Here is a 24,523-nt window from a genome sequence, read left to right on the forward strand (position 1 = left end):
TGCCCAGAATGCAGGTTTCCTGGGGAAGAAAGGAGGTCGGGGTACAATCATGTCCTGCACACACTCCCCCTCCTCCACTCTCTTCCCTCCCTCCATGTCCCTGCTATGGGTTTTATCCCTGCTTCACCTGCACTGCTTCTCTTGCAAAAGGGAAACTTTCCCCTAGAGAACAGCCAGCTGAAGGCCCCTCATTTTGGTAACATCCTCTTTTGGATGTCCTGGATGGCTACCTCTTATACCCAGGCAGAAATACAGTTCTACCTTACACAAGGAACTCCAGGATCTCCATATTGCCTCTGCTCCACAACCCCCCTGATTTAAACAATAAATAAAAAAGAAGCCCAACACGAATAGCAAACTCAGAAAAGCCATAAAATGAGGAATGACCCCGAAACTCACAACCCTGTCACAAGAGTCCAGACCAAATTATTCAGTTCAAAATTGCGAAGTACAACATTATGATTTCAACTTCCTCTATTAGAACCCACAGTTAGTAAATTCTAGGCCAAATGTATCTGAAGACAAAATTCAAAGGGTGGTTTTTACCCCCGTGTTTTCACAGGTTGGGTGGTGGTTGTGCTTGTTTGGGGGGTCTATTTCTTCTATTTTTTTCCAAACTAAAACTTAGTTCAACCTCTGATGAATTGATACTTTTGAACAAGAGAACAGTCTGTTGGGAAATCTGGAACTGCGTATACTTCAGGCACAGCAGAAGTTCAATATTACTTTAGATAAACTGACGTAAACCACTTTCTGAGTGCTTTAAGATAAGTCTGCAAGATGACAAAGTCCCTGCATATTAGTATAAAGGTAACTCCTCAGATTGCTGCTGATATCAATGAGAAAAATCTTTGAAACCAATGCTAACTGCATCTGCTTGTGGTCTACACAGGGGCAAAGCCCCTCAGAGAAACAATTGTTTGACTTATTAAACTCACCTGAAGTTTAAGGTCACTGCTTTAACAAGATCTTGTTTAGAGACTCTCTCTCTTATTGATTTGGGTAGAACATAAGGGCTGGGAGTGAAGTCGAAAAAAAAGCAATATGATTTAAACTAAATTACTTTTCTTGCTACCAAAGGCAAAAATTCAATGAGGTCTGAAATAGGTCAAGTCCTGTTTTATCAGCTGCCACCTTAATCAGTCTGGATGTGGGAAGCTATTAGCCATCCATATGGCTATTTTATCTAAACAAGATACTCTGTATTATTGGAAGAGTCATTTTCAGGTTCATAAACTTGTAAATAATAATTTTTGAAAGGGCTGAATCAGAAATGGGTTTCATATGTTTCACTGGGTGCCCTACAGGCACAGAAGATGACATTGATAAAGTCTTACAATTATACATTAGCTAAAAGGGGTACATACCAAGATTCATATCACATTATCTCACCTAGAAGAAAGACCTTACTGCCAGTTAAATAATAACCTGATACCTATTGAGACTGAAGGAGAACACAGCCTGTGTTGAATCAGAGCAACATCAATCCACCACTTGGTTCCATCTCCAAACCTGAAAAAAGTGCTTTAGGAGGAGTACAAGGCTGGGAGAGCATTTCCTGTGCCTTCCGCACAATACTTTTCCAGGATCTACGGCTCAGAGGACTTTCTGAACCAGAGACAGTGCCATTCTCTAAATATTATCAAATTTTTCTTCCAGGAGTTTGCCTATAAACTGTGGTCATGAGTGGCAGCGTGGGGCAAAGAATCCCACTGTTCCACTTCATATGATTTAAAAAAGCCTTCTGAAACAAACCAGAAATAAACAAGGAAGGAACCTCTGAAAGTTATTCCTAGACAGGGAACTGCATTCTATCAACCTCCCACTGGAGCTACAGTTTTCCACTGTGTAAAGAAATTACTAGCTGCAGCAGTAGAAAGAAAAGACAATGTTATCTGAACAGTGCCAGAATACCTCCTATTCATTTATTCAGGGTGCCTGAACAAGGTACAGTGAAATATGCAGGAATTGCATAACCCACAAATACATGGCAGCAGCACATACAAGCCCATGCCACAACAGTATGTGTGCAAGAAATAAGTGAACATAGATCTGTAGTCTCCATTCTGTAATCATTCATGCAATCAAATGCACACACTTCTAAAGTTCTTTTTATATTCTTTGGTAACATCCTTTCTACTAGGAGGAAGTAAAAAAAAATCACAGGAAGAGTTAAAAAGAGAAAGCTCTGCTTCTACTTTGGCTATTCCCTCTAGGGAAAAGCTTAGGATACCTAGCATCCAGAAGATTAAAAAAAATAGAGAAGCAAACATACACAAATCCCCTAAAGGTCTGTGGGGATCCAGAGAGCAGAAAGAACTTCACAGCACTGCGGATAAGCAGCAAATATTGCTCACAAAAGGGATCGTATCAGGTTTTCGCTGGTCACCATTGCAAGAACATTTCTAGAAATGCCAATGTTTGTGTTCACATTAAGAATTTCTATTGCTGAGATAGTTATGGGTCCTATTTAGCACCCATTCTACAGGAATACCTGCAAAGGCACTTCTGTGAGGCCAAGCCCTCCAGTCCATCTCAGCTGCAGAATACCTACCACTGATTGCAGATATCAGCAACCCTTTACAGCTGGTTGCTCTGCCCAGGAGCTGGACTGAGGCAAAATAAACATGAGCAAGGAGGCAGGGTGTGCTTGAGGCAAGAACTTCAATGTGGAATAGCTCAAGGACTGCAGAAATGGGGCTGATTGGAGACAGGCTACACAGTAGTAGGATTAGAGCAATACTCAGTATTGAGGTCTCATAAGACCTGCAACAGGAGGACTAGTCAACTAGGAGAAAAGGGCAAGGACCCAAATTTGGGGAGATTCAAGGAAGAGCTTTGAAATATACAGGAACTTTGTACCACTGCTCACAGCCCAACATCCCAGCATCCACATTATCACCTTCAAAGCATTTATTTCACAATATGAATCCGTTCATTAATGCAGTACCCCTGCTTACTACAGTAGGAAAAGTTTATCTTTGCTGTACCAACGTGCAAACCAACCCCAAACAATCACAACTTCTCAGATACCAGAATTACAGGATACAATAACAACTAGAACCAGTACTCATCAGGAGCACTGACTCCTAGCACTCTGCTCAGCCCACCACTTTGCTTGCTTCTGGAGGAAGGAACCTAGGCTAACAGGAAAAGCAATTATACACATTTGCCCCATCACCACCACCAATGGCTGTAAGCAACTTGCAGCTGCTGCCTAAAAAAGTCAAGCCTTAATCAGAGAGTGTCAAGCCCAGGTCCCCTTGAAATAACAGCGAAACCAAAGGATGTTTGTGGAATAAAGACTTTGTGCTTCTTAGAGTTCCTCTGAGATATATCCGGTCAAAGTTTTAGTTCATGAGCAAAAGCATAACAATAGACTAAGATGTTTCTCCATCTCTTTCTGATTTTGGAGCGTTCCTGTAAGAATAGAAAGGCAGCGTGTGGGGACACTGACACATTTGGTGCTAGTTAAATCCTGGTTCCCTTCCTCAGTCTCTTGTAGAAGTGCTTGTGGAGCAGGAACTGCTCAGGAAAAAGCAGGGTGCTGGGTACAGGTCAATCCTGGTGGTAGGGGACAAATAAAAATGCATGAAGTGCGTACGTGCTCCTGATACAGCTTTTCAGGCATCCATTTCCCTGTTCAGTTACTTAAAATGGTGTCCTCGAGGTCGCTGAACAGCAACTAGGAAACACAGTCAGGAAAGCAGAGCTTTGGATCAATTCGTGTTGCTACAGAGGCCCCACCATCTGTGTTAAACATCAGCTGAAATCTCTATGCTACAGTCACCTCAGAAAATCTAGCCAGATGTTTGGAGATTAGATGGTCTCTAAGCACTGGGTGGGCATGGCTCCAAACCGTGCACACAGGGGCATGGGGACAGAATGTCTATATAGTTTTATTTTCATCCATGGATGAAAGCGACAAGGTGACACAGTGCTTTGGACAGGATTCCTTGACACAGAAGGTCCCTTTTAAGCTGTATTTCCTCTGTTTTCATGCTTAGGTTTGTATTTGCACAAATACCACTGATCTTCATGATGCTTTTATATGTGCTTAAAATGTACCCACAAGGACATTGACTTTGGTCACAGGCCCCACAGACAACCTTGATGTTATGTGTCCATGTGGGAGCATGGTGGAAAGTTGAGTGCCAAAGAGTGACATTGGCATACAGGAAATCCCAATGAGCCCTCTTGCACTCTGCTGAGAGTCAGGAGACCTGAAATCTGTCCTTATCCCTGCCACTGAACTTAGCTGGGTCATTTCCCTTGGGTCATTTCTTCTCCTCTTTCCACTTCTTTGAGATTAAAATTCTTTCAGGGGATAATTTCACAAACCAGCTCTGCTGCTGAATGGAGCCTTCATTTCCATTGCCTTATCCATAAAGCCTGTATAGCCGTAAGCAAATCATGGCATTGACCCTGGTTAAAATAATGTCGGTTTGGGTTTTTTTCCTGGTTTGGGGACTACTAAGGGCTTGTGCTGGGGGAAGAACAACCCTTCAGGGAGCAAAGGCAGAAAGTTTGTTCTGCCCCTTGGCTGACAGGAGCTGGTGAAAAGACCACCCATGCACGTGGTCTGCAGCAAGAGGTAACCTCCTGACCTGCCTGGTCTGAGCTGCTCTCGACCTGGGGCTCACAGCCAACAGGACTGGGCTCCGCTGGTGCTGAGTTTCTTAGTTTATACTATGATGCACTCCTGCTAAAAATAAGGAGCGATACGGAGTGACAGCTGTTCATCCACCCTGAAAACATACCTGGGCCCAATACTTTCTGGTTTTACAAAAAAATCAGCACCTGGAGAAGGCTCACAAGCTGCTGAAGTGCATAACCCCCTCCTCATCCTCTCTGTTCACTGACACACTGTTGAAGAGGGAAGAAAAGGAACAAGCACAGGGGAAACACGCTTGAAATTGGACAAACCCAAGATGTACTTCAAAGGCTTCAGAGTACCAGGCAGAAACAGTACTGTTCAGATGTATTTAACATCATATTAACACTCAGGCTCATATTCTAATGAGAAACAGTGTGACATTATTTATTCATTCTAAAATAGTTTATTGCTGTGATGGTGAGACTGAACTATGGCTCCAGCAGAATCTTATTTTTCTTACCAGCTGTAATGAAGCTGGTTTCACAGGAGCCCTCTCCCAGTTGTAATGAGCTGCCTGTCTCCTGCCACCATGATTCAGTGAGAGAAATAAGACCAGCTGAGAAATACTTTATACTTTATCTGTCTCAACAAATCAGTTCAAGAGCTCTAAAACAGAAACCCCAGGGAGAGGGAAGGGGAAGAGAAGTTCAAGCAGGGAAGTTTTAAAGCTGTATTTGATTTGTTTCGCTGGAGCTATGGTAGTTAAGAAGAAGAAAATCACATCTGTCCATCTTTTTTGAGCTTTCTCAGCTTTCCCAGGCCTTACTACACTCCAGACTTTGGACAACTTTATTTCAGAGATAACCAAAAGAACAAGTATCTATCTATATATTTATATATGTGTATGTATATCTATATCTATCTATCTATCTATCTATCTATATAAAACCTGATGTCTTGAAAAGTCAGGTCCTATAGGCTGCCCAAGTCGAATTTCTCCTTTACCAATATATCAACAACCCTGTTATCTACCTCTTAAGAGAAAAAATAAATTGAGTGAAGAAGTACAGTAAGAGAAGGCACGGGTAGAACCACACAGGTTTTGCTCCTTGCCTTTGAAGTTAAGCTGCTCTGAATGAGCAAGGCATGAATCCTACCTCTGGGATTCATCCTGCACCCTCCTTTGCAACAATGGGGATGGTGAATTCATCACATCCTTGAGCATTACCGTGCCGATGTCTCCTAGACTTCACATCAGCTACATGGAGGAACTTTGTATTTCTCTTGCACTCTTGCACTCTTTTTGTTCTCTGTTTTCTTTGTTGCCTGCCAACTTGCTGTAAGATCTTGGTCAAACCCCTTCACCCAAGTGGCTCCATCTGCTAAGAAATGATGAGGCTTGCCTCCTTCCACAGAGAGCATACAATGAAACATCTGGGGAAAATTATTATCAAGAGTTTGGTGCTATTGGAGAGGGTTTGATTGATATTCAGCAATTCTCTGAAAGACGGGAGAAATCTTAAGACTTTTAGTAAAAGAGAACAGAAATTAGCAGGCAAAAAGCAGATTTCAGTTATGAAGCTCCACATCATCAACATCCAAAACTATCCTCATTCTCCTGCATGTCCATGCCACTACTGCTGTTTCCAGCACACACTGGGAGTTGAATCTGTGCACAAAGATGGCCACAGATGTGCTAACCAGTGGTGCCGTAATGCAAGTTCACAGCTGCAGCTCACACTGGTATCACCTTGTGTAAAACAGGAAATTGTAAGGACTTTGTAAATCCAGTCCCTAGTTTTCTTGCCTATCTGTGTTTTGCAAAGGACAGCTCAACTGCACCCATCCAACCAGATTGCTCTTTCAATGAGACATGCCAACTGAAGTCGCATTTGGTATCTCATGTATTTTAGCTAAAAGCATATTAGCTAGCCTGAGTGCCAACAGCATGTAAGGTAACTTATGTTAGGAGGGAAATATGTTTTTCAGTGTGTTGGTTGTTTTATACTTTTAATAACACTTTCTATTTCCAAGACCATTTTGTAGCTGTGAATATTGTTTTAAAGAAAAAAACCTAGGAAATTGTGAGTTTAAAATCTACAGAATTCAGAGAGAAACTCAGAGAGAAATTCAGAGATGGTGATAGTGTTTGAAAAACAACTCTTCATTTCTCTTCTAATTGATGTCCAATGGTCAATGGCATTTTAAGAAAAATGCGCAGCTGAGAAAGCACACGTCAGAAGGAGGAAATGGAAACGAGTTAATAAATTAAATCATTCCAGTTCAACACTAAATTAACTAATTATTTATACTTGTCCTTGTTGATGTTGGTGTTTGCCACTGTCTTATGTGCACTGCCATTGCTGAAGAAATTCAAGGCTGGATGTGGTTCTGAGCAACCTGATCTAGTTGAAGTGTCCCTGGGCTGGAACTTGATCTTTAAGGTCCCTTCCAGCCCAAACCATTCTATGATTCTATGACCAAAGCCCAGCAGAACTGCCCATGCAGAAGCCTCTCAGCGCTGCCTTGCCACCATCCCCAGCTGAACTGGACGCATGAGGACACCGCTCCTTTTTGCCATTGCTTTGGGGAGAACACACGTCTGCTGTGATGGAGATCGGAAAAGTAATGCTGGCAAAGTTGTTCTGCCCATCCCTAGAGGGCTCTGCTGCTCCTAAAAGCTGAGTGTGTGCAATATTTACACTGGTCACCTCAGCTTACTTAAGCACTGCGCTTTGCCCAGCAGTCACCAGCATTGGCTGGGAGGAGGCAATGCTGCCTGTTGAAGCATGGCTCCAGATTCCAGTGCCACAGGCACAGAGGGCTCTTAATGCCTGTTTCGGCTGCTGTAAGCAAGCAAGAGACAAATGCAGGATCAAGTGTCACAGCAGATTACTGAGCAGGACGCCTGCTTTATCGTGACTCCAAGCTTCGCAGATGCCAGGATGGCTCAGTCCACACAAGTCACCAGAAGGTCACATAGCTGCATGTCTAGGGCCATCAGCATTAGGTGCTATTTGCAAGCTAAGTGTGGATGTGAACCAAAGCTGACTGACAGGAATGTGCATCTGTTGAGGCAGTTGGGCCCACAGATTATGTTTGTTGCTATCTGAAAGCCACCAACAACGTGGGGCTCTGCTGTCAGGGTCTTAACTCCTGCATAGGCTGGTGTGGGACCCAGATTCTCTTACAAGCTGCCAGCCACCATTTCACTCTGAAACGGACCAGCTGAGAAGCCAGACACAGATAAATGGCTGTTGAAAAGAAATACAGGGGGTAATAGGTTGAAAAACATTGAAAAACAGAATGGTTGTGACCCTTGGTTTTCTGGGATTCACAGGCACAGTGCACTGAATTGAAAATCCTCACTCCGTTAGTTGCCAGCAGCAAAGATCACATCCCAGCACTTCCCCCTGGTCTTCCCACAGCTCAGGATCTTACTAATCTTTTGAAGAAATAAGCCATTCTGTGAGAGTGCATCCCAGTCCTCCAGGCCTTTCCTCCAGCTACTACCCATGAGACACACTCACTGATTCATTTTTAAGAGGCTGTGCTCCACTTTGGTAAAGTATCAGGGGGTGGAGGTGCGTGTTTTAATGACAGTCGGTGCAGGGTGTTGGCAATCCAGTGGTTGTCATTGGTCTACCTGGAATGATTTCTACGCCCTAGGTATCATTTGTCCCACTTCTCACTGCCTAGAAGTTAGATGTCAAGCTGCACTAATTATCTTGGCTCCCCTATTGTCAACAGAGAGAGGAATGGGGACTTGCTCAGTGCGATTCATTCCACCCTAGAATATTGCATCCTCACAGATTTCTGTAAAGGATATGTCTTTATTGTGAAAACCTGAGAATAATAGCTGTTCTTCTATCAAAATCAGCAGCAGCAAAGGGAAATACTCTTTGTTGGCAGCACAGGTAGAGAATCTTTAATGGTGACTCATCTGCCTGTGTTTCTGTGTGAGCTCAAAAGATCAGTCCTTTCCCACAGAACCAGTTCCATAGTGTGGTTATTAGCATCTCTTTTGCCTCCCTTCTGGATCTCAAGGGTGCCAGAGCATTAGGAATCCTTTTCCTACTGATCTGATACATATTGCTGATATTAGAAATGCCTTCCCTGGAGGGCATACCTTGTATATGGCCACAGCTGGCTTTTTCATGCTTCCACTGTACAAAGAGCACCCCAAGAGTGCCCATAATAGGAACAAGAGGCACAGAGACCAAGCAGTCAGGATACGACTTCACTTGCAAGCCACATTGGCACCAGGTCACACATGTGCCTTCCCAAGCAAACACGATGGCAGGCTCCACACTTTAGGCAGCAGCTTCAGAGACTTTGCCATGCTGACCCCCGGGGGCTCAACACACATGCCCAGAGCAAACAGCAGCATTTCATCTGCCCTGAACCTTCTCCCATGCTCCCAAAACTAGCTGCCATCACACCTCTCCTATTATATTCAAGTCATTTGTTTTCTGTGGATGATATTTCAAAGCCCCTTTAACTGCAGCTCCCAGCAGTACAGGCTTGTTTACCTGGAACAAGCAGTACAATGAGGAAGGGGAAAAAAAAAAAGCAATAAAATTCCTCTTTTAGCTACTTGCAGCATCTGCAGAGCTCATCACAGCAGAGCTGAGCAAAAAGACCTTGGCACTTCTGCTTGCTTTCAGGTATTTCTGCTGCTTTTGAATGCAGAAGAGATTTTTCAATTCTCACAAAACCAGGTGTATTTCTTTGCACAAAAAATGTTTTAGAAGAACCACTGGTACCTTTGTAGTTAAACCTCACCCCTTGTTTTAAAAAAACAAGCTTTATTGATGGGATAAATGGTGTTATCAATGAGATTACAGTTAAATTGCAGTTACACGAGAAGGGTCCTCTGCTGGGTGAGTGGTTTGGAAAAACTGCGGCTTCCCTTTTACACACTTGTACTCAATGTTTGTTATGTACTGTCACTAACAGACATTTTGGCTAATCAGATACACAAGTCTTTTCAGATAATTAGCTTTCCCACTCAAAAGTCCCCCAAACATTGATCCAAACCCCAGTTATTTCTGGTGCAAAGATGTGCAGTGCTTCTAGTCCTGTACCACAAGGTATCTGCTATAGAGTAAGGCAGCTCTCTACAAAGCACAACCGCAGTCCAGGGGAGCAGAGAAGCACATGAATAAATAATAGAACAACTCTCAGATCAAATTTTTTCCTATGCTTTCTGAATGCTTCCTGTCCAGAGCTCATTCCACTGCTGCGTGACAGCTCTGATGTCTGCAACAGCTTTATTCACACATCAGCAGTAACTCCTTCCACCACATGCCAACTACATAAAATCTTCAAGTCCCAATGGACTGGGAAGATAAAAATCTGTTCAAGAAATACTTAAAACAAACCTTTTCCCCCCTCCCTCTCCATCACAAGGACAGCAGGAAGGATCCAGATTTATCCGAGCATCCAGATTTACCTGAGTGTCCTATGTATAATTTGGACCCCTTTGTAGTTTCTGAAACACTCTCTGATAATTTCAGCTTGGTGGAAGATAGCAGCAAGCCCCATGACATGTGGTTTTCTGATGTCCATGCCAATAAAAGAAGTATCAAGCTGTGCATAGCCCATAATCATGGGAATATGGTGCCCAACAGGCTTATGCACCCAGTAGGAAGCAGGGGTGTGGATGCCCCAAACAGCTCTGAATTACAGCACGCTGTGTGTTTCATCTGTACAGATGAAACAAAATGAAGGAGAAGCCATTAATGCAAACAGGAGCTTGGTTCAAGTGCCACATGTGAGCTTCATGCAAATTCATTCTGGCTTGCTCCACATGAGAGAAACCTCACCTCAAGCTTAAGGGTGATCAGGACTTGGCTCTCCCTGAAAATTTGGGTCAGGGAGGTTCTGGATGCTCACTGGCCTCTGTTTTACTTCCTGTTAATGAGATTAACTGAGAACTTCCGTGTGCATTGCTCTAAACTGCTGTTTATAGGAATCTTACAAATATCCAGCACTTTCCTTTAAGGTGTGATCTCCTTACCTTTACAATGCGTGGCACAGTGTGAGGCATTGACAGTAATTTATTTTCTTTACCCTGTGGAAATATTCTCTAATGTATTTGAGGAGGTTTTTTGTCTCAAAGGCAGAATTTGTCCAGATTTACCATTTAAAGTTCGATCTCAATGTCAGGTATTTTTCCCCTCCTTGGTTCTTAGATAAGATCATTTATTGTGCAAATAACTGCGTGAAATTTAGCACATCAAAGGACTGTACCATGACCACCCACCTCCTGACAGCATGTCCCATGACTAATCATGCCTTCAATGAATCAGCAACACTGAGTTTGGAAAACAGGAGCACAGTTCACAAGAAATTCTGTAAAATCTTTGTTTTTAAATGAAATGCTTCAGGAAAAAACCAAACAATTCTTTTCATTCCACCACGAAAGTTCTCACGCACACACGCATGCGCAGAAGCCCTTTTCCTCCACAAGTTCCACCTGGCAATAAGATTTGATCCTGGTGAGATCAAAGTTAACAGGAGCTAAGTGGGAAATTTCCAGCCTTGTCTACTATCAATTCACTTGATTTACCTACCACGTTCAGCAGCCACTACCTACAACAGAAATTACCAAAGCATTTCATACTCATCTGTTTTCCACGTAGATAAAAGCAGGTTTTTATGATGTCAGGGATGATTTGGCATAAATTTGCAAGCAAAACCCGGGTATGGCAAGTGCCTTGATTCACAGCCATATGATTCACCCTCAGGGTTAAAAAACCCAGGTAGCCTTGGGAACTGTGAAGTCTGCTTTTTATCTCAAGATACACAGCCCTCCGAGAGGCCCTTTTAAAGTGTTTCTCTAGGGAGGTATCCAGTAGAGTTCAATGGAAATAATTTCTGTACTGGGGGCGGCATCTCTCTTTGCCATAACATTATCTTCTACTTACATTTCCTTTCTATCACTGCCTTTTGTAAAACTGCATCTGCAGCATTCAAAGCAAAGGGGTTTTGACTTATCTTCCTAAATCTGCAGCCTCCAAAATTGTTCCTTAAAAACCCAAGGATGAATAAGGATATCACTATATAGCCCTAAGGGTCAACATGTGCCACAGCTCCACAGCCCTGTGAACTGAAAGGACACTGACCAGTGTGAGTTTTGCACCACTTTAGGTAATGCCAGTGAACAGTGGCACTGGAGCACTCAATGGCTATGCCAGGGCCGCACTGCACAGCAGCTAACGGGGCAGAGAGCAAGAGGCTCTAGGCATGCTGCAACCTCATCATGCATTTCCACTCCTTGCTGCTGGGATAATTCATGCAGTCTTCCTTCGGTAAAGGAAGCTGTTCACACGGAGCTAAACAGAAACATAAGGGAATGCAGTTTTAGAAGGAAATCATCAACTTCTCGGGCAGCACAAAGCGCAAAACAATAGCAAACGGCATCTGGCTTCTATTAGGACATACAGCCTCTGCAAATTACAGGCCAAATGAATTAGACCCATCTAAAAGGCTGATCAGTGTCAACTGATGCAGTCAGCTTAACTCAGGATATGCCTCTTTCATTTCTAAAAGTGCAATATAATTTAAAAAAAACAGTGGCAAATTAAGTCTGTACAGGGCCTTGGGAGAGCTTTCCCTCAGCTTCAGCATATGGAAAAAGAGAAAGCAATATACAACTACCAAAGCAAGTATGCAGCAGGCAAAAGGAAAATGAAAACAGTCCCTAGCACCACAACAGGGCTGAGCCTGCCCAATTCCAAGGGAACAGTAGAGGAAAAACAAGCCCACTGTGACAGAGCAACCCCCCAGGAGAGGAGCATGTCCTGTGTGTCACTGCTATGAGATGGACTCTGAATTCAAGGTGACCTATCGCCAAGTTGCTTGAACTAAGTTTGGCCATTTGAGTGTGACAGCTCTGCTCTTACAGAGAGTGCTATGAAGGATTTCAAAGGACTGAGAACAATGTGCTGAGCTTCACCTACCAGTTTTTGTTACATGTATTTGCAGGTCACTTATTTTTGTCTCCTCCTCACCTTTTCACAATGCTGAAACACCTCTGGTTTAATAGCAGAAGGCCACCAAGCAATCCAGCTCAGAAAACTTTTATTAATGAACAAAAGGTTTAGGAGAAAGATGTGAAAATATTCTATGATTAAAAGAATCAGGGAATGATTTTTGTGCTTCACTTGATATAGAAACAGAATTACTTCATTGTCTTCAAGTATACATTCTTCAGCATAAAGTAAATCTGTGCACCACCACGTATATTCTCCCCCATGTATGTGATACCTGAATAATTAGGGCATTCTCAGCTGAGGGAGATCAAATTCAGTTTCTTCATATGCCTAAAGAGATTCAAACTCTTTGGAGAGTGAGACAATCGGAGGATGTAGGCCATTTCATTTTGGGGTGGATGGCTGTGACCTTCTCCTGAAACTGCTCAATTTCACATAAAAACGTTTCATTTCAGCAAGAAAGTGTGTTAACGGGCAGGCAGGAGCTGCTGCCACAAGGCTGAGAGGCCAGCCAGCGGTATCCCTGTTCCCACAGCCACCTATGGGTTTTACACAAGCTGGTCATTGAACTGCAGAGACAGGTAAGTCATGGGAGCTCATGGCCATCATCATAGTCAAGATCATGGTCAGTCATGGGATATGCTGTTTGCCAAGGGAACATGACCAGGAGTGGCATAAGGACATAAAGAGGGAGCTGCTCTCTTTACGGGAGCAAGATTCCTTAGGCTCTGCTTTTTGACTCCCTTCCCCATCACTACTGAGACCATCTACAGCCCAGCTTGCCATCGACTGATGATGCTGAGAGCAGATTTTTTTCACCAGGCAATTCATTCATAGTTCTCTGGCGAGAAGGAAGATCAATAAGTTATAGTAGTGCTTCAGAGAAGAGAAGAAATGGGACATAAATATACTAATTAGCAATGGGTCTCTTCTTTCCAGACACTGCATTCACAGAGGTTGCCCTCCCTCAATTCTCCTTCAGCCTGGCTACACACAACCTGTCCTGCACAAAGTCACCTGCAGGCCCTTCCTGCTGGACTCTGGAATCTGGATGGAGAAGGACACCCATTGAATCAGCTGTCAGTCATTCGGCAGCAGCAAATCCAATGATGTGTCATTATAGGACAGAAACCTACAGAGTATATAAAACACTAAAAGGAAATAAGCCATGCAATGCAGGCCATCTGAAACTAGAGGTCAGGGTCATAGGCAAAATTCAAATGCAGTATCTCCATTTATTAAAGGAAAATCAGTAGGCTCTCCCAAGGTATTTCACATCTAATTGAAAAGTGAATTGTGTTTACTTACCTGCTCATGTTCTTGACTGTCTCTTAGCAAATGAATTGTGATTACACAAAATAAAATTCAGTGTTTGGCTTTCCTATAATCCCATAGGACTGGATTCCACACTTTAAGACACATACATAAAAAAACCCCAAACCTGAACTCTGGACGATATCTGTTCACTGCATTGAAAAGAAATATATTTTGTTTAAATATGAGTTGTAGCTCTTCCACTTCAACAGCTCAAGTGTGTAAAGGAAAAGCCACCCATCTTAAAAGTAAAATAAATCCTGTTTCATATTCAGATTAACAATGATCAACAGCCTTGCAGGCTGCTCTCATCTTTGGTGCACCTAAAATTGTACTATTACACATACAGATTTTACACATAGAAGGATCTCAGGCTTTTTCATGAAGCATATGCGTGATTCTGGAGTGCTCAACTCATATTTTAAAGATGTTTAAAACTGATCAAAAATGCAGCTCAAGTGGAAAACAACACAGGCTTTTGCCTGGTAAACACATTTGTGACTCAAATGTTGCCACCACTGAAGCAGAATGGGGAATTCCATGCAGCATTTATGAATGAAGAATAATTTATCAGAACAAGCTGGGACTTTGAGTGTACATGGACATAATGAGAAATGCTACAGGAGATAAAAACAAAGTTCTAAAAATCCCTGGCCAACCACTGTGCTGCTTGTTTTAAGAGACAAACACGGATATTGTTCATCCCCACCACTTGAACCTGATGGACCAGATACTTGGGTTGCCATCTTTTTGCTGCAAAATGGCTTTATACCTGGAGTAGCAATAACTGGGTCGAGTATGTGGCAGAAGAACTGCTGGGTTCTGTGGTTGCTACATTAGTAGCAACTGATCTTCCAGCCAGTGGATGGGATATCATGAGAAATCTTTGTCTTCCTTTGTCTTCTTAGATACAACTGTTGTACGGCCTCTTGAAGAGGTATGACTTAGTAGAGGCTTGTAGCAGCCGTGAACTGTGTTTGTGACATTACAGGTCCTAGGGATTGGAAAAGCACAAACTTAGTTGAAGATGATCTGGTACACCCTGCACTGAACACTTTTTTAGTGTCTACACTGCAGTGGTCTTAGCTCTTATGTTACTGCATGCTGAGACACAGGTACATCACCTGCTCATTAAACTCCTATAAGCCCAATAAACATCAACAAGACAATGCAGAACCAAAGGGAAGTTCACTCACTCAGAAACAGAGAGGAGACCAAGCAGGTGGTAGAAACATGACCTTTCTCCATGAGGTCAAATAGCTTTATTGTGATTAAGCACTACAATACAGTATATATCCATAAAAAAACCTCTATAGTGTATATAAATTATTCCTTCCATTCAGTAATTCTTTTTTTTTTTTTTTAATTTCTTTTATTTTACCATTTCCGTTACAGCTTTGGTACAATGTGATTTTGTTATATTTTTAAATACTTTTAGCTTCACAAACTCAACACAAAGTACAAAACTAATCCGAATCGGGGATATTACAATCTACACAGTGGTGTTCAGTGGTAGGAAAAAATCTTACCTCAATGAATTCATGTCACTAGCTAAGCTATAAAGGCATACCTAGCAGACATGACAAAAATATGCACCATTAACCAGCAAACATCTTTATTTTTTTTTTCAAAATTTATTTTATTTTTATTTTTTTTTACAGACTTTTCCAGCAGCAAATCACTTGAGCATAGTCAGTATTTCTGTCCTCAACTGATTATCCTGTTGTGTTCCTCTTCGTTTGAAGGCCATGAGTTATTTGTCAGATAATGCACCACTATCCTCGTATATCCACACTGAGCCAGTGTCAGTATTTGACCTGCCACCCTGCACTGTTAATGCTCGCACAGTTTGTCCTGCAGCTGGCAGAAATAACTGGAACGTTATTGGAGGGGCAGTGTGGGGCGATCAGCCGTAGGTTGTTCTGTGGGGCAGGAGGTATGACATTACAGTAGACAGGCATTCCAGTGGCTGTAAGTGTTCCTTGACCTGATTGATTAGGTAGCATGATTGGTTGTTGGTATGATTGTTGTGGCAATCCTTGAGAACCCTGGGTCATTGGCACCTAGGCAGGAATAAGGAAAGACGTAGGAAACAAAATAGTAATTACTAAACAAATTAAAGTAGGTCCCATGTATTCCCTACCTTCCTTCTAGCTGAACTTGAGTATACAAGATGTTCTGCCAAAATGCGTCATTTTCTGCTGCTCAGAACTGCTCTCACCCCTGAGGATTTTGTTAGAGAAGGGTTCAGGAGAAATCCCTCTGTTACCTGGTCCAGAAAGTGGCTCTGTCATGATGTGGTTAAATATGAATTTCTGGGACCAGTGCAAGCAGAAGACTCAACCCTGTTGTTTCTAGTCCATCTAAAAGGTCTAAACCTTTAACTTGGTAATTAACCTTCAAAGGACACTTTCAATATAGCAATTCTGAAGATGTAAGGGGAAGATTTTACCCACAAGTAATTCCCCCATCTCCATCTGGGCTGCTGTAGTGTTTTCAGAGCAGAAAGGGTGAATGGCTGCTCACCCACTGCAATCTGTTAAAATGAATTTGATGTCATTTAGGTTCTTAAATTCCCAGAGGGAGCAGCAGGAAACATAAGCACCGGCCACCTCTCACAGGTTCTTGGCATATCTCACAGAAACGAGGTATAAAGTCTGGGTAAATTACAGACCTGGTAAAAATCAAGCCACTGCCTTGCCTCTCCTCAAACAACAGAAATCTATCTGGCTACAGCTTCTTATAGGAGGCATGGTCAGATCCTTGGCAGGAGTCTCCACAGATGAGTAATTTTTATTGGATCAGCAAAGCCTTCAGCTTCATTACAGGAAACAATACTGCAGTGGCAAAAAAACCCACAACCAAAAACCCGCAAACCAAAACAACAACAATGCTTTGTCTTTACTTTCTTTTAAATTCACTTTCTTCACAGGAAGAAGTAGAACTCTTTCATCCTTTGTGATGTTCTACCCGCACTGCAGGCTGCAATAAATAGTTCAGTTGAAGTATTCCCAACTCAGAATGAAAATCAGGAGTACCAGGAATACATAAACAGGAAGCAAAGAAACCAATTTCAGTTAGAAGCCTATTTATCCAGAGGCCTCCTGCCACACACTGTCCTAATGAAGTAATAAGACCATTCTGTGATATGAAAGCTTGATTCAATTAAGCACTCGCCAAGAAAAGCAGTCTTCCTTTAAGCCCCCGAGTACCTGATAAGACGACATGGCTGGATACTGCACCATCATGCCTTGCACCTGATTTCCCTGTTGATTATTCATCAGGTTCTGGCTTTGGGGCGGCTGCTGCATTCCCATGAGACCCTGGAACCCCTGCTGCTGGTTCGGCAGGACAGGCTGGTAACCTGGAAGAAGACAAGACATCTTCAAATGTCCTGTTGCTTCAAAGGGCAAAATTAAAACTGTTCCAAGGAACAGCAAGTGATCCCATTGTTTCTCCCTGCATTCATCAAAAAGCTGCTCTGTTTCTAGTGAAGCGTTACTGGAAGTGAAAATGGAAGGGGAATAAATAAGTGCTGAGACTTGTCAGCCCTGGCAGGCTAACAGGACCCTTCCTTGTGCTCTTCAACCCTGCAGCAGAGACCCACCTCGAGGGATGCTCAACTGCAGCACAGGACTGTGAAGCCCTGGACAGACACCAAGTGCTACTGGCTTCTGCCTAGTTTCTCAGAGGCAAAACTCCCACTGGCTTCAAGGAAGGTATTTGGCCTTCACAGTCTAACCTGGTAGTCTTCTTTCAGGTCATGTTTTTTATCTTACTCTCCTATCTTCCTGGTAACACAGCTGCCTGGCATGATGTAAACAGAGAAGGCTCTATTTAATCAAGAAGAACATCTGTATACTCATTGGCTCCTATCTGCAAGGGCTTTTTACACTATTAGAAAGTATTAAGAGTTCTATTCCACTCTACTAGTTGTGTGTTTGGCAAAAGGGGAAAATCATAAATTGAGGAGCGTCTGGTCCTCCCCGTTGCTTGGTGGGAATGCTGCTGACACACAAACAACTGCACAGGGATGAGAAGTTGATGCTTCTGCTTCAACCTACAACAGGCTTTGTGTTCAAAGTCACCACAACACTGCAGGTTTTTCGCTGGAGTGGCTCCTCTCGGACTAACTGAGAAATGGGCAAAGTCTGGATGATGTGGAGGGCAGGCTGATGTGCTAGTAAGGCAGGAGCACGGATGGGAAATGAAGTTTGGGCAGTGAGCTGCCCAGCAGCAACACTCTCTAGCCTGAGAATGAGCCTTGCTGGGTGGAAGTGGGCTGGTGGGGAATGCTGCTACTTACAGATGAAGGACTTTGCAGAAAAAGTCGGGAAAGGGGGAAAAGGGGAAAAGGGGAAAGGGGGAAAAAGATCCCGTCCTTGAAAAATGCAGCCAGCCACAGGCATTATAAATCCACGAATAATTTCATTTAAGACATCCTGTGCCCTTTAGCACTTGTATTTTTTAACATGCAGCAATGCAGTGCACTGTTAACTCTGTGCTGATGTTCTCAGAACAAGCATATTTCTGGCAAAGAAGAATTATCAGAAGGAGCAACTCTGTGTTATTTCATATGAAAAATGTGTGTCACGTCTGCTCAATTGATATTCATGACTACAGTACACAGTTCAATATACTTCACAAATTGGAAATCACCACCTGGGTATTTCTTCATTATGTAAGAAAAATAAAGTAAAGAACGTCTCTGTTTCTGCCAGCCTATTGTCAACTGAGAGCTTCCCTTCAAAATCTCCCTGATGCCAGAGAAATGCTAGGCACCTCTGATCAATTTTTTGGCATTAAAGATGCTTTTCCTCGGATATGAGATTAATGTCTCCAGTCAACTGAGCAAAAAAAAAAATGAATTCCATGAGTGATTAACTTGGCTGGGATATAGCATCAAACATCTCCCAAATGCACCAGATTATTATACATTCAAATTTGCTCTTTTCCTATGCACAAACACAGTGTCAGCAGATTTTTTAGTCACAAAAATTACCAACATCAGAAGTGCTGTAACTGAGTTTCCAGAAGGCTTATACAGCAATAATAAAATTACAAGTCCTCTTCTGCTGCTGTACACCAATTTTGGGGGGAGGGAGAGAAAGGACAGAAATAAAAAATTTAGCACTACTATTCCGGTATTTGCAAGACACAGTTTAAGCAGAGAGGAGTCAACTGACAGCAGAAGCAGCAACAGATAATTCATCTTGTGTCACATGCGGTTGTCAAAGTAAGTCCCAGATGTTGGAATGAATGACTGATGGTGGGCCAGGGATCAAGTGATGCTAAGTTGGGAAATGCAATCAAACATTGGATCTGGGCTCACAGAGTTGGACTGTGATGAATAGGCCCAGGGTGGTGGACTGGTGCTCTGCAGGGACAGGAGGACATTGCTAGGGTCAACTAGAGAGAAGTCCTTCTGTTACTTCCAGTAAATACAATTGCATTACCACTACGTTAGTGATAGAAACATCATCATGGTAGCATAGAATGGTTTGTGTTGGAAGAGACCTTAAAGCTCCTCCAGTTCCAACCCCCTGCCATGGGGTTGGACACTGCCATGGGCAGGGACACCTTCCACTAGAGCAGGTTGCTCCAAGCCCCTGTGTCCAACCTGGCCTTGAACAATGCCAGGGATGGGGCAGCCACAGCTTCTCTGGGCACCCTGTGCCAGCGCTTCAGCACCCTCACAGGGAAGAATTTTTACTGCACCGCCTATCAGAAATCACTATTCCCCCAAAATTATTAATCTTGTCCACACAAGTCAGCTCAGCCATGCTTTTGACATGTGATCAGTCTTGGGAACTAACCACAGCGCATGCATTGCTGGGCAGAGACGGATGTTTTGGAGCTGGACACCGGTGTCAGGAAAACAAGTGAGAAGAGGAAGTGGCACCATGCTTCCTGCAGCAATAGTTTGCTTCATACTTGCTCTTTTGCTCATTAGCTTTCATACTACACAAAATGTAATCCTTAAAAGCCTCTTTACTGTCCCCTGAGAACATACATACGTGGGTTATTTTCTAATGGCAGTACACATCAGATGAACCATCCTATTACTGCAAGCTCCAGGGCCTCTTTACTGCAATTATACCATCCTGCTCTATGTTATCTCTGCTACAAAGGAGGATTTTTTTAAATCAGGGCAAACATGAGAGACATTGTTAAACAACCAGAGGAATAAATCATGCACAGAATTTCAATGAATGCCTCTGAGGGAAAATGAGCCTTGGATTGCAGTCAAAATGGAAGACACCGTCATTCCATCAAGGTAATTCTCTGAACCTTTACAGCCTGTATCACCATGCCTACAGTCAGCTAACTTCAACAGAGAAAGACCCACATATGTTTTAATTTCCTAATGAGGCTATGGAGCTCAAAACCCAAAATGCAATGGTCTTAACACCTCTTGCGTAACGTCACCCTGACCTGTCGTTAAAGCATATTTGGTGCTTTGCTGGACTCAGCATACAGCCTTCCCGAATGGCATATCCCTGTTTGGAGGGACTATTCCATTGCTCATTTTAGATTTGAAGCATATATTAGGAAGAGAGCTTTGCAGTATGTGTATCAGCACTCCAGGTAAAGAATAATCAGCACTGAGCTGATGAGTACAGCAGCCTGGCACAAGTCCCTGAACTCCAGATCTTATTGTACTCTGACCACTTGAACAGAGCCCTTGCATCTAAGCCCACCCAATGTAAATGCATAAATTCACAGTGGTTTTGATGTGATCCGACAGCTCACCTGCTTCCTTCCCACTTCACTCACTGCGGCGCTGGGAGCAGCCAAGCCATTGCCACCAGCAAACCCCAAATGAAGGTACCTTGCAGTGGCTTAGGCAAGCAAAGCCCAGTAGAAATTCTAAAGGGAAACCTCAGCAAGGCTAACTGTGCTGGGTGCAATGCTACATAGAACTGGCCATGCTCCTGCCCACTCTGCCACCACTGCAGTGACTTCCTGGTGCCCTAGAACAGACCAGCTCAGCCTCTTCTGTAACTGCTACCAGGAGCACCAGAAAGAGACTGAATCTGAGCTCCCAAGGGAAAGCCAAGGGGAGCGAGCACCACCTCTTGGTGCAGATGCAAGGGAACACCCTGTGATGTGCTGAAACCAGTGGAATTGTAGATTGTGCACCCAGTGCTGTGCTTGCTGCATGGGCTTACATCTGCAGAAGACTCCCTAAACCTGCTAAGGGCTGAGAAGAGAGCTAAAAAAATTATCTGAGGTCCAAAAGCACACCTCTTCCTGGGAGACCTAATGAGCTCACTCTGCTCAATTTATTCAAAAGATGAAAAGGTGTCTGCTGGTAGATAGCTCTTGAACAGAATAGAAAATGCTGTAATAAAATTAAATGGTCAGAAGTTAAAACTAGGACTGTTCAGATTAGAAATAAAATACAAAGTTTCAACAGACCCTATAATTAACAAGGAGGGAATTTATCCAGAGAGGAAACACATTTGCTATCACCCAAAACCTCTAAAATGAGGATGGACAGCTTGCTAGAAGATAGTAATCAGTTCAGTAGAAGTTCTGGGAATAAAGATATAATTAGAGCTCTGTGTCCAGTATTATTCAGAGCATTAAATTATATGTTCCAGGCTTGAAATACTCATGAAAATGTTAGCCAGTTAGCTCTTAGCACTTTTCTTATCTTCCAAGGAAAAGGAACAATCTTTTGCATGTGAGACAGGATCCTCTTCCCAGTCTCTCCTCCCTTTGGTCACATACTGGCAATGACACCCAATTCACTGCACAAGCAGACAGTTCATCTCTGTGGAATATCCATGAATATTCCAAGGGCAAATTCTGTCCTATTTTAGTTTACTCTGCCCTGGAGCAGCGCTCAGTAGGCTGAAGAACATGATTGCTGTCTACTCCCTTTTGTTAGGCTGTAGTTTTCTTTACTTTTTGAAACAAGCTATGGGTAAAGTATTAAAGTGGCTGGATGTAGCTTTTACTCTATAATCATAGAAACTTAAAACCCCCATGATAAGTTACTAACCAGAGAACAAACAATATTGTTGTAAAACTATAACTCAGTCATGCACATACCAGTAAGTATGGTAAAGTTTTTGGCAACTCATTTGCTGACAGCTCTGATCTGATCCATCCTAAAGTACTCGCAAAACTTATCTTACTAGGTCAGGCAGACCTTACTAGAAAAGAAAAAACGAAGCAAGCAGTTCAGCAAGATCAAACACAGTACCTTCGAATCATAAAATAGAATCATAGAATCGTTTAGGTTGGAAAAGACCCTTAAGATCATCAAATCCAACCATTAACCCAGCACTGCCAAGTCCACCACTAAACCATGCCTCTCAGCACCACAAAGAACCTTTTGATTCTCAAATGGACACTAAACGTTATCTGTAAAATATGAGGAAAGGAAGCCACGCTGGGGAACTTTGCATTTAGGATAGTTGGCCAAGCTGTGGGAGGTGCATCCTACAATACCTTCCCAGCAGGAATTTGAGGAAAGGGGTTTCCAGCAGCCAGAACAAAGCCCTTGCTTGGGCATTGCAGGGGGTCCATTAGTCCCTCCTGCAATGTGCCTTACCTCAAATGAGCTACTCAAGTACTGGCCTGCAAACAGATGTTTCATCTTCTACATGAGCACCAGAACTGCCAGCTGCAAAATGTCCCCTGACACTGCTCGCTCTAGAGAAGCAATGCTCCAGTGCATCAGGCTCAGGATTCTCACAACCCAGTGTTCCGCACTGGATTTGGGTGGCTGCTGAGGAAATGGGGGGTTCATTATGCACTTGGATCATTACCCAGCCAGTTTCACCACAAATGATGGGCTAAAAGTCTCACGGAAAGCATAAAATTAAACTATAAATTTAAGCCGATTTCGATTTTAGCCTCACCCCACAGTGTCTGCAGTCTGGAAGGCTCCCACAGAAGACACGCTAATTAATGTGTCCCTACTGGTGTGTTATTTTCTATGTGACTCTGAAGATTTAAACTGCATCTTGTGCGGCTGGAATCCAAACCACTTTGTCAACAATTCTGTAGTTTAAGCTTGGATCTAAAATCCAAGGCATGCTGCAAACTCAATCTGCTGCGGTTGATCAATCCACTCCTACTGTGTCTGCTCTCTCTCTGCAATACACATAAAAACGTCTTGACCTGGTAAGACAGGCTTTGCGTTCCATTTGAAGACATCACATATAATTTATGGGTGTGAACTGGATACCATCTGAGCTAGGGTAACAAATACTCAATCGCTTAATGCTAAAAATCCATCCCCTTCCCCTCAAAACATGCAATTATTTTACTTTTCACACACACACAAAAGAAAACCCAAGAAAACCTATGCCTGAAATAGAAGAGTCTTAAAAAGCAACAACTAAGTTGGAGGTGTGAGGTGGCAGCACGCAGCCTCCTTTCCCCATGGCACTCCACAGGCTCAGACCCTCAAAACCAAAGGAAGCCTTTTCACCTAAGTAACTTACAGTCTGACTTCTGTCATTTCAGGCCGAAGAATGTCCCACCCCAGCAGTACAGCTCCAGCGGAAAGCATGGGGCATTAACACCACTTTTGTTTTCAGTATTTAAAACTAATGACATTGATCTTTCAAGTTGGGTGAGATCAAAACAATTTTGCTGATGGCACTCCAGTTACGCTCCCTGAAAACACAGTCATATATTCCTAAACTGATTACAGTGACAGTGACTCGAATAATCTTCTGCAGAGCTGGGGGTTATAAAACTGCAGGATTCTGAACTCAAGAATTTCAACACATAATTGTAGCCAAAATTGTAGCTTCCTGGTCCCCTAAATTTGCTGTAGCTTTGCTAAGAGCACATTCATGCTTCCCAAACCTGGTATGAGATCAACAGCCACATCTGTTGGCAGACCCACAGAGTCATATTCAGCTGCATTAGGAACTCAGCACGATGTATATGCATCAGAGAGATGAGCCAATAAGATTTGTGATCACAAGAAGAAAAGTACTGGTTAGAAGACAGCTTGTCTGTCTTCCCCACCCCTCTCTCCTTGGTTTACAAAGCTATAAATCCCACAAAATCAACAGCACAAAAATATCTTCATTCAGCTCCAGAAGAAGAAACCAAATTTGGAAATTTGCTGCAATTTTGTGTTATTTATTTCAGAGCGACCTATTTGTTGGATTTAGTAAAAACTGCTGATGAAAATGCTCTGATACACAATAAATTTTGTGCTAGGCAATGGCTCTGAAATCCCCCATCTGGCTAGTTCTGCTAGAGCAGAATCTGTCTTCTCTTTGCCCCTCTTTGTCTTCTTCATTTATTCTTCCTCAAAAAGCTACAAGAAATCCTGGTTTTACTCATTTTGCAACCCCACGGCCTGGCAGAAACCCAAAGCACAGAGCATCTGAAGCATGGATGGTTTCATGTGCTACTTGAGACAACATTGCCAACTGGGGGCACTTTTCTACTGCTAACAAAATGGGAAGAAAACTAGGGGAATAACACAACTCCCTGGGCTATGCAAACCCTCCCAGTTCAAAAAACGTGCAGGATCAAAGCCTCACAAAGCTGTTATTTTAACTCTGCCTGTCCTATATAAACCAGAATAAGGTACATCTTTACAAAAGCTAAGAGAGTGTGCTTTGTGCAC

The 24,523-nt window shown here is 42.9% G+C and overlaps 1 protein-coding gene across 27 annotated transcripts in view; it reads right to left on the reverse strand.

Moving 5' to 3' along the window:
• Positions 1–15,137: 15,137 nt before the first annotated feature.
• Positions 15,138–24,523, reverse strand: part of ARPP21 (cAMP regulated phosphoprotein 21) — a 404,051-nt gene continuing 394,665 nt past the window's right edge. For all 27 annotated transcript variants that reach the window (XR_003989920.1, XR_003989925.1, XR_003989940.1 and 24 more), the window contains 2 exons: positions 17,124–17,275; positions 15,138–15,974 (listed from right to left, as the gene is read on the reverse strand). Coding sequence is in view for 1 of the 27 variants with exons in the window: in XM_030475686.1 (XP_030331546.1) it covers positions 15,717–15,974; positions 17,124–17,275 (410 nt within the window). In the remaining 26 variants the exon portion in view is untranslated. The remainder of the gene's footprint in view (positions 15,975–17,123; positions 17,276–24,523) is intronic.

Source organism: Strigops habroptila, chromosome 1 (genome assembly GCF_004027225.2).
Source record: "Strigops habroptila isolate Jane chromosome 1, bStrHab1.2.pri, whole genome shotgun sequence".
Taxonomy (NCBI): Eukaryota; Metazoa; Chordata; class Aves; order Psittaciformes; family Psittacidae; genus Strigops; species Strigops habroptila.